Source organism: Galeopterus variegatus, unplaced genomic scaffold, assembly GCF_000696425.1.
Source record: "Galeopterus variegatus unplaced genomic scaffold, G_variegatus-3.0.2 Scaffold246, whole genome shotgun sequence".
Lineage (NCBI taxonomy): Eukaryota > Metazoa > Chordata > Mammalia > Dermoptera > Cynocephalidae > Galeopterus > Galeopterus variegatus.
Window position 1 is genome coordinate 176,064 of NW_007726357.1, and position 19,229 is coordinate 195,292.

Consider the following 19,229-nt stretch of genomic DNA (forward strand, 5'->3'; position numbering starts at 1 on the left):
GGGGGGGGGGGGGGGGGGGGGGGGGGGGAATATTGCTCTCGAGATATTATAATAGCTACTGATTTAATAGGTCTGAATTTAATGTGATGGTACAGAAAACGTCTTGCTTATGCTCAGCCTTTGGGACAGGAATAGACTTAATCACTTCAGTGATGAACAGTGGCACTGAGAAATTATCAAAAATTTAGCCCTATTTCATGCAGAATAATTGCAAAGATGGTCCTGCACCTTCTATTCAAGCTAAAACCACTTAGGGAAAAGGAGATTTAATATCTCAGCTATTTCAGATTGCACTGGACTGAAACATGATATGTAAATTGTCATTTCTGAAAAAGACTTTTGAAAAAGTATTTTAATCCAGGAATTTTATGATGATAGAGTAATGCACAGATTTTTCAGACAGAAGTATGCATTTAATAGTTTGCTATTATGTAATACAATTAAAATCTTACAGGGAGGCAAATGACCTAAGCTGAAATTTTATAAGCACATCTTCTTGATGACAATGTTAAAGACTCATACACAGCTAAGGTTTTGAAAGGGCAACAGGGTTTCACTGCCTAAAGTTCTCTAATTGAACTTAGTCTTTTCCTGTCAATTTATAAGCTCACGTTCCCTTTAGTGACCTCCTGTCAGGTTAAAAGATTAATACAAAGTTTGCAACAATTGTGTTGTTTCCTGCCTTTGGCTATCAGTAAATCAACATTTTAATATTCAAGGAAACATCCAAATATAAATTAAACTTTCCAAATTAAATGGCGTGTGGCTAACCAGATTTGAAAAGATTTCTACTCAGATGTATGTAATAATGGTAATTTTCAATTTTCCAAAACTCATTGTAGGCTTCTGAGAAATTTCAAAAAGCATAAAAGAGGAGTTATCTCTGACAACAGCTCAACTCTCAGTTTATATAACTTCCCACCTGAATGAGTTCCATTAATCTATGATGCATCTAAGTTTCAGTTTTTTAGGATCAAATTGGAGTTAGCTGGGTAGAACCAAATTGGAAAATCTTGAAAATTCAAGAACCGATGGTGCCATTTTGAAGCATCTCTGAGGGTCTCTGTGTTAGTGAGAGAACAGAGAATCTCTCTCCTGAGAAAGATGAACACAGCAGAGAAAAAAAGACCATACATTCCGGGGGTGGGGTTAGCAGGGTTGTTAAGCCATAATCTGATGATTGATGCCTTTCTAAAGTCTTGTTATACTTCTTGCACTTGAGATCTATAAGAATGCTCAGTTTCAATTTGAAAGCTGACAACAGTTAAGATTTCTTTATTTTGTCAAAGATATAAAACTGTTTACCACACTTAGGCCTAAGCTTGATTCTTTGAGATTCTGTAGTAACATACTCATACACACATACACACGCACACATACACACAGCAATGAAAATGCCATAATCAAAAACTAGGAGACAATCTTTGCTACCTATAATAACAACAAGAAAAAGGTTGAGACCACTAAAATACAAAGAGCTTCTATAAATCAATATGAAAAAGGCAAACAATACAATAGAAAAATTAGCAAAGGATATGTACAAGCAGTCCCCAGCAGAAAAAAATATAAATGGTTAATATAAAGATTTTTAGTTTTTTCCACTTCACTAGTGATCAGGGAAATGTAACTTTCTATAATTTTTAATTTTGAATAATGGCTATGTATAGATATCTAATTAATTTTTCTAACCTTTTAAAGCATTAAGAATGCACATCCCTAGAAACAAAGCTTCAAATATTTATAACCTTTATAACCTTTGATATTTTTAGCAAAATTTTTGCATGTTAGGAAAATATGTTATATATTTTGATTTTTAAAGAGAGGAGCATTTGAATGTATTTTATGAGACAATGAGCTTTCTAGTATTTCAGTTTGTTACACTTAAGTTTTAGGTTATAATGAATGTTCACTTGGTTAGACTGAGTTTGGAGAGTTCAGTATAATTGATTTTGGTTTTTAATGCAAAATGAATTTTTATACTAATTTGAGTTTTTGACAAAATTGCAAACATAACTTTCTTTACCTTTTGATACCAAATAGACTCTTAAATCAATTTAATTCAGCCTGGCTTTCTGTGGAACTGTTATGAAAATAAAATGATAAACTTAAACTGGAAGTGGGGTAAACTTTAAACATGCATTTGCTGGTGGCATGTTTTTTCCTCTTTCTTCATAACCATTACAAATGTATATGTGAAACATAAAGAATTAAAATTTTCTAAGGATCACTTACTCAATTATCTTTTTCATAGGAAATAAAACAGCAAAAGGCCATGCATTTCATATAAATTACTTCAATGCATGTAACAATGATGTTTTACTTGATGCTGAGCAACTGTTTAAACTACATGAATGTGAAACCCGGCCTGGTTAATAGCATGTTTATCACACCTCTGAAAGAAGCAGTTTTATCAGAGCCAAATACAATACCAGGTTGACATTTTCTTTGCAACAGTTTTGCATCTTTTGCTTGCAGTATTCTGAGGGGCTTTATCCATTGCTTTCATGTTGCTTGCTGATTGGGGGAAAAAATTCCGTGCACACATGGAATTTAAAAAATATGTAAGCAGCAAATGGGAATGTGTGTCAAACAGATTTCCAGCATCTCAGTGCTTGCTTCTAACAGTTTGGAAGTATAACTACAGGTCCAGTTCAATTTGGATCTTGAAAATTCACTAAAATTCTCATGCAATACATTTTCCTATTCATAGGCCCTTAAGGATGATGATGCTGAAACCGGATTGACTGATGGGGAAGAAAAAGAAGAACCCAAAGAAGAGGAGAAATTGGGAAAACTTCAATACTCACTGGATTATGATTTCCAGAATAACCAGGTCTGAGGGGAAAAAATGTCTTCTAATTCCATTACATTTTCTGAAATTACCAAGTAGAAATTGAAGCAAAATACTTCTTAAAACATTTCATTTGCTGCATGGGGAAAATGCAATTATCAAAGCTATTGATGAAATAATTTCTAAGTACAGGCAGTCTCCTACTTGCTAACTTAACTTCTAGTAATTAGAATTCACAGTATTCAACTGATTTCATCTACTTATGGCACTTACAGCAGGCAGACAGAATACAAATTAACTTGAAGTAGTCGGTCTGCTTCTGAGAGCTCCCAGCCACAGCCTCACCCCCACAGGTCCCTCAGCCTGATCTGGAATAACCTTCCTTGGACTTCATAGATGTTGATCCAAACAAGGCTAAGGGCCTTTAAGTTGGGCCACCAATCCAGCCAAAATTTTGAAAAATAATGTAACAATTTAATAAGAAATCAAAGATGAAAATTATCTATAGTCTAGGAATTTTAAAGGCAGGAATGCCTTATATAATATATCGTACTAGGTGAAACTCCCAGTGCTAATGAGATAGCAATTCTAGATAAGTAGAAAGATCAGCAACTTGATTTCTGATGTCTATGACTGCTGCCAAAAAGTGACAAGGAAATAAAGGAGGTGACAAAACAGGCATTCCTGATTCAAGTTCTCCAAAAGTCATGAAGTGCCATTTAGATGAATCATAATATTAGCTACCTTTTATGGACTGCCTATTACAGAACTAGCACAAAGATAACTTAAAAATCTCTCCACATTCAAAGACCTTCGAGGATCTGTGACATTGATGAACATGTCCCTTTGCCTTCTGAATTGTTAAAGAAATTTAAAAGCTAGATAGGAATTAGTGGAATCAGCTTAGTTGGAGGTGAGGTTTTTAAGAATCCTTGGGACGTTGGCCTCCTCCAACTAGGGGAGTTTACATCTCTCCAGTTCATTTTGTTTCACCCATATTTTGGAGAGAGGAAGAACTGATAAATGTAAAGTAAATACAATTACTACTAATGCAACATGTGTTAATAATTTCCAGTTTGATGAGAAATGAATGATAAATGAATCAAACACTAATGCTCAGCTTTGATGACTTAATGTCCAAAGTCAGTACGCTGTGAGAGCTCTAAGCAGTTGCAGAAATTCCGTGCTTTATTTAGGAATTGACAGTTCAAATAATGTCTTCACTTTCTGAAGTTTCAGAGGGATGTAGTATTAAGAATAATTTTATTTGATCAGCTTCATTACACCACCGGCTAGTTACTCCATAATACATTCTAGAAAACTGCATTTTGGTTTATAGATATGGATTTATACAGGTTTATAGGTATAACATTAATAGCAAGTTAAATATGGCATTTGAGGTCATTCCTTCTACCAAATTTGAGCATCAGGAATTGGTTAGGAGCAAAACCTCCTATTATTTATGTATTCGAGGAAAGGCCAAGGTCAACTTTTATTATCTTAACATATAACTTGTTTTCCAGAAATTTAACCTGCCTGTATATATGCATCCAATATTTTTCTCCTAATTTATTCTTTGTTCATATTTTCCAGTAGAGATCTAGTGGTATCCAGGTTGGTCATAATTTTGAAACTTCTAAGTTGGCTCTAATTACTATAAGTATAATTTTATAGATTAGCACTTTTAAGAAAATAAGGAATAGCAATGAATTTTTTTTAAAAACGAGAATAATGAGGGTATTCATTTTGAGGATCTAGAAGATTTTACCTGATAACTTTGTTTAGTACTATGCATTGATTATTCCAAATGTTCTCAGGTAATTTAACTTATAAAAAGATTTCTATGAGGCATGAAATATAAATTCTGAGGAACTTAGTAGATAACACTGTTGTTAAATATGCACATTTACTTACCAACCCTAAAATACTCTAATTGAGAAGCTTTCATGGTAGAGAGAAATGTGATATCTCTCAGACAGAAGTCAGAGAAAAGCTAAAAAGCAACTCCATTCTTTATTAATAAAATATCCAAAAATCTCTAAAATATAAATGATCTAGTTTTAAAGAGTTTCAGCTATTTCTCTAGTGTTTTCCCTGCCCAAAAGAAAACTGATTATAAAAAATGTGAATGAGGAAATAGAGTCTTGTTTATTCACATCACTACATGAAGACAAATACCAAATATCAACTTGGCAAACCAAGAGACAGACTGTTTGCTTTACTAATCATGTCCTTTTAATGATGCCCATTTTAGCTACTCTTGGACCACCTATCTGTGTTTTGTGTACTGTACCTACAAACCTGCACTCTTATTTTGACTGTTGTGTAATGATGTCACAAAAGAGATATTGAAGCATTAAAATGGAAACAATGTAATCATTCAGAGTATTGATCTAGGTTCAAAATTGAGCCAACTAGTTCTTAAATTCAAAAATGCACTTAAGAACATGGTGGTCAGTTTCACAGAAAATGAGTGTGACTTTATTTTAAAGAGGTGAATTTCTTTTCCACTCCATTGAGTCACAGACTCAAATTTTCAGGCCCTGATGTGAAAACCTATGTTGTGACTGCATTTACTGAATAGTACATACCTTGAATAACAATAACAGTCTACTTTTGTTTCCCATATAGATCTAAATGAGTCTGTTGACACAAAATCTCTCATATCGGGTTGTCTTTAATAGTCCATACACACCTTTTTTTCTTTACAAAAATATTAGCAATGCCATAATATCCCAATATTCCTAATAAGGGTTGGGAAGTATCAGTGAGAAAATAGACTCGAAGAAATGCAAAGGTTTTTGCTGTATTTGAAAAAAATTCAGAAACATAATTACTTAGCATTAAAATCCATATCTGTTTTCCTCTCTGTGAAGTTGATGTTATATTTCTTTGACTCCATGGCCTATATTTAAACACAGAATTTAATAGATAATGATCATTCTACTGTAAGTTAAAGTACAAAATACCCAGGGCACAAGTGAAGGTTAAATGTGATAAAAACTTGAAGATCATACGCTACTCAATTTCTAAGAAATTTTTATTTAGCTGGTCTGAGGCTTTGGTAAAGAATAAAAATTTCCCACTTTATAATTACAGACTTGTGATTCTTTAACAATTTATTTCCACTTACAAATCATCCTGGAAAGAAAAACAATGCACAAGGGCTTTTAGCAATTGGAAAGTTATTTAATTGCAACCCTTTTATAAATGTGAATTCTGTATTTAACTATAATCAGCAACCTTTTAAAAGCCCTTGTGCTGAAAACTAGGCTTTCTAGAGCCTGCATCTGTCATAATTGGGCTTCTGAAGTCTGTATAACTCACTTCATTTGCCTTCTGTGCTCAGAATCATAAGAGAATAAAGGTTTATTAAAATCAAAGAGGAAGAGGGAGAAATCACAATAGGCAGCATTGTGAATAAATCAATATTCTCCAAAATGTCCACCAATGTTTGTGTTTGCTGTATTCTGTCATTCATTTCAGCTGCTGGTAGGGATCATCCAGGCTGCCGAACTGCCCGCCTTAGACATGGGGGGTACATCTGATCCTTATGTGAAGGTGTTTCTGCTACCTGATAAAAAGAAGAAATTTGAGACAAAAGTCCACCGAAAAACCCTTAATCCCGTCTTCAATGAGCAATTTACTTTCAAGGTATTTTTTTATATTTACTTATAACTTTTGTTATTTTAGATAAAAGACTGATCTCATCCTGACACATACATAGACATGCACATAAACACTTGTTCAGGGACTCACAATGATTCTATTCAGAATATTTAAAATTCTTATCTTGGTCTAGTGAGGATACTATATGGCATTTAAATGTGGTCAAAGTTGGATTTAGCTCTGGCATTTCCAAATGAAATACAGACTGGAATACGACGAGGATGTCATAGCCACTTCTAAAAAGTGAGGTCTGCTTCAAGTGTACCAATAGGCTTGAATCGTTCCCCCTTCTAAATTAAAGCCAAAGGAATAATGAAGTCATTGTTCTTATGAGTTTCAAAGTACCCGAAAATAGGTAAACCCTGTTGCAATTACAGAGTAAAGTAATTTATATTCCAATGCTTAAATGGTACAAAGAGGTATTACTCTCGTTGTAAAATTCTGTGTGTACGGGGCAAATTTGAGCACTCTAAATCCATTCTTCTTAACTTATCAAAAAAAGATCATGAGCATATTGTTTTTCTGCATTCCCAGCATGTTTCCTTTATTCCAGGCTCTTCCCTGATGTTCTTCATCTTGTTGAGACACCTAATTGACAATAACAAAGAGACATTCAGATAGTGTAACAACTCCTCAGGAAAACATACCCTGCAGGCCTCAGGGATCCTTGTAGCTCTTGGCTTGAAGGCATTCATCAAATCATTTCTTTTGGTGGATATTTTTAATACGTGAAATTTTTTTAAGCGCATTACTTAGAACAATACATTTCTGAAAAATGAAGTGTCTGTGAATACGCCAGCAGGCTGATGCAAAACCACCCCGTCCATCAGCCAGGCTTAGCAATAGCATGTGCCTTATGTTGGCAAACATTCTGGTATGAAATAAATTGACGAAGCAGAGGGCATGAGTCATTTTCTTGAATCTTATTTTCAATTTTGGAAAAGAGCAGTGTCTTTCTATTTGTTCTAAAATTTTTCAGTTTTCAAGACCAAAGTCCCTAATGTATTGCTGTTAATCTTATTTAAAATCTACAGCTTTTCTGTAATCAGACAGTTAATTTAGAGTATTGATGAAAGCATTCTGGAGATACTCAGCTTATGAAGAGCTAATCACTGTGGTCAATATACCACAAAATATAAAATGAAAATAAAATTTTATAAATATTGCAAATAGCAATCACATTCATTTTATTTAACAGTATAGTAATCTGAATTCAGGTTAGCAGTTTCTAAGCAGAATTCAGTCATCAGATTCCTAAATTATTTGAAATAATGTTGTGGGGGGTTCGTTTTGTTTTGAGTTACCTGCATATTATTACTAAAAAAAAAGGATTGCTAATAATTTTCTTAGTAATTTCCATGACTTCAAGAAATACAATTATTGAAATTCTAAAATTTCTATAAGCTTTTATCAAGTTCCATTTTATTTCAGGAAGGTTGATCAAACAATAAATAAATCCAAAGTACAATGTATTATATATATATGAAATACGTCCATTCTTCTAAAGAACTAGTTAATTTCTTGAATAGGCATTGTAAATTACTCATCTTAAAATAGTGAAAAGGAGATATAATATAGGACTGGAAGCATAAGAGAGCTCACAGAGGATTGGCTTTAGAATTGAGTTAAATCTGTTTAATATGAACTCAGCATGCCCCAAACTAAATTCACCTTTTTTCCTCCAAAACAAACTCTTCCTTGGAGGAGCTACTAATCACTCAAACAATAAATATTTCTTAAGTGCCTACTATGTGCTAGGTGTTTTAAATACATTCATTCATTCTCAAAATAGCCCTATGAAGTAAGCACTTATTCTCAAATTTGACAGATGAAGAATCTAAGGTTTATTTACTACCCCAGGCCCCTCTATTTAAAATCATGAAGCCTAGGCCCAGGTCTGTCTGACCCCAAACCCAGATTTGTGTTGTTGTTTTTTTTTTTTTTGTCCTTTTTGAGACCGGCCACACCGCGCTCAGCCAGTAGCGCTGTGAGCGCACCGGTCATCCCTATATAGGATCCGAACCCGCGGCAGGAGCGCCGCTGCACTCCCAGCGCCGCACTCTCCTGAGTGCGCCAAGGGCTCAGCCCCCAAACCCAGATTTTTGACTGTTGATATTTTATTTCAATCATCCAAAGTCTAGAGAGCTGTTAGAAGTGTTTATCCCTACTCTAAAATTTCTATTTGTTCTTTTGAAATATAGCTCTTTGGAAAGGCTTATTTTAGATTCCTTCTAAAATAGAGAAAGAATTATGCTGAGTCTTTAGTTATAGTATTTTAATAAAATAATCAGATTCAAACAGATAAGTAAATAACAGAAAATAAAAACGCTTTGAAAAACTAAAATTTCTTGTATGGATATGGTCAAATATTTTTCCTTCTCCTTCCCTTATTAATATACAGAGTTAATTGAGAAATGTTCACTGGAGCATAAGACAACCACTTACACTGATGAAATAATAGGAACTATATGAAAATTGATCAAACCTTTAATACAAGTCTAAACAATTTCTTAATTAGGCATTTCTACCCAGTTACTGAAGTGTAGCTTACTTGGATTGCACTTCTTTCCCTGAATATTAAAAAATGTCACTAATAAACATCCCAAATCACAGCATCTGTCCCAGATATATTTGAACAGCTGCAGAATTCATCAGTTCTTGGCTTTTTGCCACCATTCATCCTAAAGAGTGTCATACCTAAGAAAGAACTTCAAGATCCATGCTATAAATGCATCTCTGATATTTAAAACATCACTTTTCTAGTTAGTTTTTGTCAGTCAATAAATTATTTCAGGGAGTAGGTGAGGCACTTGTGAATTTCATTTAAATCCTTAAAGATTTCTAGCATACCCTTTAGCAAATCACTGCTCCGTGAACTGTGGCATTCAAATGACTTGAAAGAGTCATTTGAAAATTTTGAAACAAGATACCTGGCCCTCAATAAGTTACACCTTGACAATGTAACTTACACCAACAATAGCAACACAACATTCTATAAGAAAAAGTTATCACAAGTAATTGCGGTTTTTATGTTCTTTTATTCATCTTGAAGTGTTTATAGCATGACTAATAATAGTAGGATCGTTATTAATATTACTAACAGCTTCTAGAACTTTGGGATAAAGTGATAAATCACTATGATAAGTTACCATTTTCTCCCACGTAATTTAAGCCTGAAGTAGTTAGTCAAAAGTCTCAAATTAAGAAAAAAAAATACAAAATTATCTCACAGTTCTGTTTGTCCAACATAAATATTAAATTAAACACTATACACAAGAAGCATGTTTCAAGCATCTTTGTGGCCAGATATTTTATCCTCATCTCTTTTTATTTAGGTGCCATACTCAGAATTAGGTGGCAAAACTCTGGTGATGGCTGTATATGATTTTGACCGTTTTTCCAAGCATGACATCATTGGAGAATTTAAAGTCCCCATGAATACAGTGGATTTTGGTCACGTAACTGAGGAATGGCGTGATCTGCAAAGTGCTGAGAAAGAAGAGGTAAGACAATCATTAGCATTCCTAATATGACAAGCTGTGCTTGCCAGTTGCTGCTCATATAATAACCTATTGAGAGATGCTCTTTAGAGGAGTGATGTGGGCCTCTAGCTATTGACAGCTGGCAAAAAAGGGTCAGGAGGATTGCATAACCTCGTTAAAAAGTGTACAGGTCTTCTGGGTGTTATTTGAAAGAAAAGAGAAAGATTTGTGCACTGGGTTTATGAACAACTCCCCTGGACATATACACACACGGGAAGTGTTTCTAAAGCTTACAAAATGCCATATACAGGGGCCGGCCCGGTGGCGCACTGGATAGTGCACCGCTTGGGAAGCGTGGCGGCGCTCCCGCCCGAGGGTTCGGATCCCACATACAGACCGGTTCCCGCTCACTGGCTGAGCGAGGCGCGGGAGCAACACCGAGGGTTGCGATCCCGTTGCCAGTCCGGTCCCCGGTCCAGTACGGGGGCAACACTGAGGGTTGCGATCCGTTGCCGGACACGGAAAAAGACAAAAGACAAAAAAAAAAAAAATGCCATATACACAACCTACTTCTTTAAAAGGACAATAAAAATTATCTTATTCTTCATATTTCCCACAATTATTTTGTCTTACATGGGTTATGTAGTTATTACAAATAAAATGGTACTTTTTTCTTGATTATTTCTACATATCACAGACAGTTCATTGTTTCTCCTGAAGATATCAGAGCAGGACGGGTGAAACATCAAAAATAATTCACAAAGGCTGATATTAAATTCATTTTCAAATGACTCACATTTTTATAGTATTCTCCATATTGTTTTTTCCTACTTTTAATAGTTTAGCCCAAGATTTTTCTATGATTTAAAAAGAAGAGAAGTTCAATATCCTTAGTGCTTTTAAGCTAAACAGTAATCAATTCTATTTGATTATTCTACACCTGCCTGGCACTAGCATTTTTCTGTGTGAATGTCTCTATAGGCCAATACCAGAAAGCAAACAAATCTTAGCTTCTCTAAATTCCTAAGGCAATTCCTTTTCCAGCCACTTTTTGCATCCTGACATGTGGCTATAATGACCCAAGAGACTGCAATCAGGCTCAGTCATTTTACGATACCTAAGATTCTGTAAGATGTGGTCATTTGACAGCCACCAGGGAGATCAGAGAGTGGTCCGAGCCTTCAAAGAAACTCAGCCAAGCCCATCGTCCGGGAATTGACTGAGCCTTAGGTTTTCCATGACCAGTCTGAAGCTACTAACTTTATACCCCTTCTATGATGAAGTGAGGTTTGGGAACAGCTTGTTTGTTGCTAAGCTGAAATTAGACTTCGATCTCTAAAATTATTATTTACTTGTACAAAAGAGTCGAAATAACTTGAGTTAAGCTCTACTTTCTTTTTGGAAGAAAAAAAAAAAAAAAATATATATATATATATATATATTTATTTATTTATTTATTTATTTATTATTCAAATAGGTCAGTCAAAATTGACATTGTTAGATATTGAGATAGATTTAGCCCTACTGGGGATATTCAAGAATAACCCAAGAAATATACTGCTTTTAAATTTTATGATTTTAGAAGTAGTTTTTCCCTATGAGTAAACTATTATTGACACTAAGTCTAATATCTGTATGAAAAGAGAAACATTCAATCATTCAATCATAATGATTCTAATTAAAATAACAAAGTAGTGAGATATGTTATTGAAATGTTTGACTTTGTGTAAATTCCTTGTGTCTGGGGGATAAAGTGGGACCATAACGAATATTTATTAACTGAATAGTTTTTATTAATTGACTCATGTTTGGTTGACTTATTAGTTGAATATCAGAATAGGATCCACCTGCACTTCCCTCCTATCCAGGGTGCGTGGCTCACACACCCCACCTTTACATGGGTAACTATCAGGTTGTATGGTATTCCAAGATCTCACACACTGGGTTTCTGTAAAGTTTAGAAATATTTTTGCCTAGGTTAAGAGAATGTAGACCATCAAGCAGTTTTCCTCTTTCAAAAATTCTTTGAGTATGCACAGAGTTTGAGATTTAACACAAAGCCAACAGTTTTGACTCGATTTTACACAAAGCCAACAGTTTGACTCTAGAATCTAGAAGGTTCTAGACAGACTGCCCAAAAAGAATTACATTTTTGTTCTCACCTCCTTACTTGCCCCTTTCTTTCTCTTTCTATTTCTTCTATTTCTTTCTTCTTCTTCTAAGTCTTTTCTTCCTAAGAATTTTGTCACTGAACTCATTAAGAATATTTATTATGAAAGCGTTTGTTATACATAGCTATATTCCTGGAACTTATAGGTGTTTAAAAAGAAGTGGAAAGAAGACACTTCTGCTCTCATGGAGTTCAGTGGTGTCTCATTTTTCTGTCTAGCTCAAATCTTTGCCTTGCTTATTGCCAACTAGACTGGTTTCTAGAATAAGGCCTGTCTTTAAAATCAAACACTTCTGGGTTTCAATTCTGATTGATCCATTTACTAGCTCTGAGACCTTAAACATGTCACTTAAGCATCTCTAAAATTCAGGGTTGTTTTAATATGGAAAGTGCCCTAACATTATCTACCCTTTCTCTTACTTACAGATTAAATAGAATATAAACTACCTAGTATAGAATCCAGTGTGTGGTAAATGTTCAGTAAATGATAGATGTCCTTTCACTTTTCTTGGTCAACCTTGTTTTTTGTGTGTGTTCTTTCTCCTTTCTTGGTTTTTATCTCCCTATTTGTTCTACCCCTTTTCCTCTATCTATATTTACTTCTGTATTCTTTTTCTCACCATATTTGTGGTTATTGAATGTCTCCAGAAGTTTTTAATGGAAAATCATAATTCTACAATTACATTTTTAAACTGTAAAGACTTTCCTCTTGAATATCTGCTCAGGAATAGTAATTCTTGGTTTTCAGTTGAGTGGCTATTTCCCTTCATCATGATATAGAAAACCTTGTAAAACAGATGTCTGGCTTGCAAAGTATCTCTAGATGACTAGACCTAGAGAGAAACTTTCTCATAATAAAGGAAATAAGATTTCGATTACATTTTATATCTGAAGAATTACTTATTCTGAATGATACGCGTTCTATCTTTTCTTGCTACTGTCCATTAACCGCAAAAAATTATAATTGTGAGAATAAATTGAATTATTAGATTGACTTTAGTTCTCATGATTTTAAAGAAGTTGTTTTCACATTTTACATGAGCAATTTTGTTTGTGATTTTAGTTTTGCTTTCATCTAACAGTGTTAAATGGTATTTTTAACATCATAATGAATTGAAAGGTACCAAAGAAAGTGAGATTTAGAATCTAGAAACAGAACCACTACACATAGTAGGCTGTTCAGCTAGAGACTTGAATTTAAACAGGTAAAATCAGATCCACTGAGATTGAACCCTGTGATTTTGATTGAATGAGTAAGATTTTTGTGCCAGAAAATTGACAACTATAAAAGTCATAAAATGATGAAGCAATTGCATAAATTAAAGGATTGTGTGTTATTTTAGTGAGCAATTAATATCCAAGCAATTTAGAAAGAACGTGGATAGTAAGAACCTCATCTGGAATTTACTAAGCACATGTTTAAAAAGGAGGGGATGTAGGAGAGATGAACTGTACCAGGAAGAGCCTCAGGAAGCACACAGATACCACTCTCAGTTTCTAGCCCCTGCTGGAAACATCACTGGTGAAGTTTCCATTTGGCTTGATAATGTACCTCAAATTAACACACTCAAAGCTACCTTCCTGGTTTAGCTTCACTTGCCAATTTTTTTTTTTTTTTTTAGTGTGTTGCATGATTGACTACTTTCTCCTACTACATCCTCAACTTCTAAGAAAAAAATGTGAAATTTGACCTTGGAGGCAGCTCAATCTTTCTCTTACTTTTGTTTCTTTAAAACAGAAATGTGTATCTGGGTTTCAAGAGGTGGTTACATATAAAACTGTTAGTTTTCTTAACTTTTTTTTTCTCAGTATAAGGCCTCAAAATTGTCCTTTGTAATCAGTATATATAGTTCTTTCATTTGCAAAAGTTTTCCAATATGCATAGCCTCAGGCTGAGTTGAATTTATGAGATTTTCTTTCTTTTGACCATTCAAAAACTAGTCGTTTATGCCACCTACAATCAAACCTGAAACCAACCTTCATACTTTTAGAATAATCCATTCATTTAATACTTTCACAAATATATTTAAAAATTGTACTTCAAATGTTACAATCAATAGCTATGACTCCATTTTTCCCTTTTTATAAAATTTAATTATGACCATCTTAGAAATTGTCTCAGTCCTGCACTCCAACATCAGGTACATTGTCAAAGGATTTAGGCCTCTTTTGGTTTTGCATTTTATTCCTTTTTTTTTTTTTTAATTTATTTTTCATCCCCCATGGCTTCACTACTTACTGCTCCTTATCTCTAAAAACAACATAAGAACTAGGTGCCACCAGAAGACAAGTGAGCCTTCATTTTTAGCATTCTGCCCTGATATGCTGCAAGCTCTCATGATTTGACCAGTGCTGTTTTATCTCCAGTAAAGAATAAGTCTATCACCTCTGCTTTGTGTGCAATTCATTAGAGAGTGATTTTTAAATGAGATTCTGTAATCCAGTGCAAATGTGATGATTTGACCAGTGCTGTTTTATCTCCAGTAAAGAATAAGTCTATCACCTCTGCTTTGTGTACAATTCATTAGAGAGTGATTTTTAAATGAGATTCTGTAATCCAGTGCAAATGTGAAAAAAAATTGATTGCTGAGATAAAACAAGTTAGGACACAATTTAATTAGTACCCAAGCAGAAGGGAAGAGAAACTACTTTAGTGCTTTAATAGAAAATCAATTTTGCAAGAAAATTTCACATTTTTAAGCCTAATTAGAAAAACATTTACTTTACAGAAAAGCATTTGGGGAATAATTATTCAATCAAATGGCAAAAATTTTCTAGCTTCCAATGGTCAATTATTTGATACTGCTTCAGAATGGGTTAAAGTCATTATCTCTAATGGCATCTCTTATGCCCAAGGAAAATGAAAGAACTGAACTGTTTCTAAGTACATTTAGCAGTTAGATGGTAACTCTTGCTCTCTGAGAATCTCCATCCAACAAATCAATGCCATGATGGGTTATCCTTATAGAAGGTTAATTGCTGGACGTTTAAGCATGGATGCCAATATGAATCTTCTTTGGCACTCAATCTATCACATTTGAGAAATGCAACAAAGACACTCATTTATATTTATAGCATTCCAGGAATGCACACTTAGTTTTTCTTACTTGTTCTTTGTCAGTCTTCCCCACTAGACTGTAAGCTTCATCCAGGCAGCAGCCCTATCTATTTTTCCCACTGTGAAACCAAGTTTGATCACAGAGGCAAGCACAGAGTAGATATGCAAAAATATTTTCGAATAAACGAATGAATGGGAAGAGGTGTTAATTATACTGTGAGAAATGTTTCCAAACTCCTGTCTTAAAGTCCATTTTAATAATAGTAATTGTGCTCATATTTTAAAATTGAAGTCAAAAGTATTCTGAAACCCTATCAACAAAATGTCCTAGCACTGAACACTGAAAATGGTTTAGTACCTCTGGTTTTTTTTGGTATGTCTCTTTAAAGACAGAGGCAGTGTAGAAGTTTAGCAAGATCATTTTTGTTACTGTTTTTGTTGATGGTCATGAAAACGATAATAGATTTTCCCGCACTTTTTTTCTTTGTTTTTTGTTGAAGGCCTTTTCAGTGTGTCTTTCCTCTCCATAATCCTCTTTTTCATCTTATTTCCACGATACATATAGAGCTTATGGGTTAGCTTATTTTAACTTTTATTTAAAGTTAAGACTTAGTTAAAGCTATGGTGTAAGTCTCTGCTTACAACATGGAAATCTACTCATAGGGAAATGGGAAAGAACCAGTTCTAGGGGGAATGCAAAGAATATAAACAAAATCTAAGTTTATCATACCTAGAATACTTGCTGTTAGTCAAATTTATAATATAGTAGATATGAATTAGTAGTACTGAATTATTTGATAGTATATTAAGTATATTGAATTATAAGAATACATTTAGTATACTTAGTATTTATGTATCCATTTTGTGGGACTTGGAACTTTTCCTGTAAACTACTACAGAAGTATAAATGCACTTTTTTTATGATATGTCTTTGGCCATAGCTATGGTTTACTTAATTTTGAGTCTTTGGTCAGAATTTCAGTCACCAATTATAACTGTATTTTTATGCATAATAAATATTGTTCACTTCGTGATGTGGTTTTTAAGCATATCAGAGGAAAAAAGCAAATAACTTGAAATATTTCTAGTGTGTGGGACTGATTTGATTGCCTTTCTAGCTAAAAAGACTTTTCAGGCACAGGTGAATGAAATCCAAATTCTCACTTTTTCTGTTTCTAAACAAAAATTTAATGTTTTTTATTGTGAATTCTCAATAAAAGTAATATAAATTAGACTCTAATTTAAAGCAAGAATTAAATGTGGGGAGAGACGCTGGGCTTTTTCAAAATGCCCTTCAACTAACTTCTTTCGTCTCCCCATTGTCATATTTTAATCTTCTACATCTACCTGTTCCCCTTCATAGTTATAACCACCCAAAACAGTCTGGCTTCCTTGTTTAGATCATCTTCATTAATTAGTTTACCTTAACTTCTCTGCCTAAGCTATAAACAAATAATAGCTACCATTTACGAGAGTCTACTGTGTACTAACAAAAAATACTTCACATTCTTCAAAATTGGCATTATTAAATCTGTCTTACAAACGTCAGGGGTGTTGGAGGTTAGGAAGGGCCTGAGATTCAGGAAAGGTTAATAATTGGTCTGAGTTCATACAAGCAATGCCAGAGCTAAAATTCGAACACAGATCTGAATCTCGCACATTCTATTTCTCTATACCATCTTATTTAAACAGTCTCTCTTGGTCTTCTCAGTCCCAAAGTGTAGCTTTAAGTTACATTTCAATGTAAAATCCTAATGCCCACTAGCTTCTCTGAGCTTTAACTTGCTTTTTGGAACCTTAATATTTGATCGGTTTGCTTTGACAACTTGAAACTGGTTAAAGTCTACATATATTTTCCCCTTCAAATATTATAAGACATTGTAAATGCGTACAACATAGCAAAACACAGTAAACCGCTACAGAATTTTTGTTTTGTTTCTTCACTTAAGTATTATTTCATAAATAATCAACATGAATTCCTGACCAGGATGCAAAGTCCTGAAATTCAAAGACACTCATTAACGTAAACATGTTATTATTCACTTATGAATACTAATTAATTTAATGAAGGCAGAGGGATTTTACTTTCCATGAAAAAAATGTTTATTAAGTAGAATATAAATTCCCACCCATTCATTCAAAACATATGTTGAGTATCTGTGAAATTGGCATGTAAAGGAAAAGAGCATATGAAACATGGAGAATTAACACACATTGCAAGTGGTCAATAATAGGAAATTCCCACCCATTCATTCAAAACATATGTTGAGTATCTGTGAAATTGGCATGTAAAGGAACAGAGCATATGAAACATGGAGAATTAACACACATTGCAAGTGGTCAATAATAGTGATAAAATTTCATAATGCAAAATAATAACAAAAGAAGCTTTGCAAAGAACTAATAAGAATTACAAACAAGCAAACAAATACTATGTTTTAGGGAAGAACAAAAGGGATAGAGAGGGAGTCAGAAAAAAATGAGCTGATCTTTAAAACTTAGCAGAAAGAAAGTGAGAATGCATTTCAGAAGTAAAAGAAGAGAGAAATTACAAACAAGCAAACAAATACTATGTTTTAGGGAAGAACAAAAGGGATAGAGAGGGAGTTTCCATGGAAGAGTCAGAAAAAAATGAGCTGATCTTTAAAACTTAGCAGAAAGAAAGTGAGAATGCATTTCAGAAGTAAAAGAAGAGAGTTCAGGAAGAGCAAATACACAAAAGAGAAGGGGAAGAGCTGAGATTGCCAATGAGAGGCCCAGGTAAGACAGGAGTGACAGCTCGAGCAGATATCCTGAGAAATAAGATTGAATAAAGTAGTTTAATGACATTTGTCACTTGAACATCAGACTGATGAATCTAGACTCAGGACATCAAGCAAAGCTTGTAAAACTTGTTCTTCCCAAGGACAAGTTGGAATATGAAAGCCAGGCCCACCTCTGTGCTACGCACTCCTCATACCCTTCTCACACTATCTTCCATGGTTTGGAGAAGTCCAATGGGGTAATTCTTTATATTTCCATTTTACATATAGATCATGTAATTTCCCCAGTGCCGTGCAGAAAATAAGCAACAGAGCAAGGATTTAGGCCCAGGTCTGCCCAAACCCATTTCCTGTCTACTTTGCCATACTGCCACTTAGTTGATTAACACTCAGCGAGTGCAAAGATATTATCTATTTTGTCTACCTTCTTACCCCCAGAACATAGATAGTACTCTGCCTGGAAAATCCAAGGTGCTTAAACAAATATTTTCAAGTAAATTGATTGAACAAATTAGAGTGAAATAAGAATCTTCTTTAACAAACATGCACCATGAGTCACATCACCTTCAAGGAAGTTATCTTTGAAGGATACCCAATTATTCCAGTTGCACTGTTTATCTGGTAGCCCCAAATACTTTTAATCCCAGCCCCTCTCTTCAAATGTCTTTCCCAGTGTACAATACATCCCTTTGTCTGTTCTCAGTAGTAGCTTGTCTTTATCTTTAAAAGGTAAATTTCATGGAAATGGCCATAAACTATTTAAGGTCCAGTATAGACTATAAGTTGATGATCATATTAGGTAAACCACTTTTAGTTACTGTGGTAAAGTGATGAAATGGATGTTCTTATGAGGCTTCTATTCTGACTCTGACCAAAATGTTTTGAGCATTAGCATCATTACATGGGCTCTCAAATGGGTCACGATGGGAAAAATTCTCTTTGGGAAATATAAATTCTGATACCTGTAGTGCCAAGGAAATCTGATTGTTTTAATAGAAACCAGTGTAGGTGTTAGGTTTTTCTTTTTTATTCAAATAATAAAAGAAATGAGGGTTTTCAGTTGAATCTTAAATAAAGCAGAGCAAAGCAGAGTGAATTTCATGGCTATAGGTGGGTAGAGGAGAAAGTGAATAGTGGGAGTTGAAATGGGAACAAATAAAAAACAAAAGGAGAGTGAGAAAAATGATATAGACAAGAGCAGTATTGTCTCCAACTGGTTTTCCATGTGATTGAACTAGTGAGGAGGATGTTAAGTGGGAAGCAGTGTGATCCATGCAGGAGAATACCTTGTTCTGTC

At 34.2% G+C, this 19,229-nt stretch overlaps 1 protein-coding gene across 1 annotated transcript in view; it reads left to right on the forward strand.

The window, feature by feature from the left end:
• Positions 1-19,229, forward strand: part of SYT1 (synaptotagmin I) — a gene marked incomplete at its 5' end in the record, with an annotated part of 161,326 nt that overhangs the window by 7,934 nt on the left and 134,163 nt on the right. The window contains 3 exons of the mRNA XM_008566491.1: positions 2,711-2,833; positions 6,278-6,445; positions 9,796-9,963. Coding sequence (XP_008564713.1) covers positions 2,711-2,833; positions 6,278-6,445; positions 9,796-9,963 — 459 coding nt within the window. The remainder of the gene's footprint in view (positions 1-2,710; positions 2,834-6,277; positions 6,446-9,795; positions 9,964-19,229) is intronic.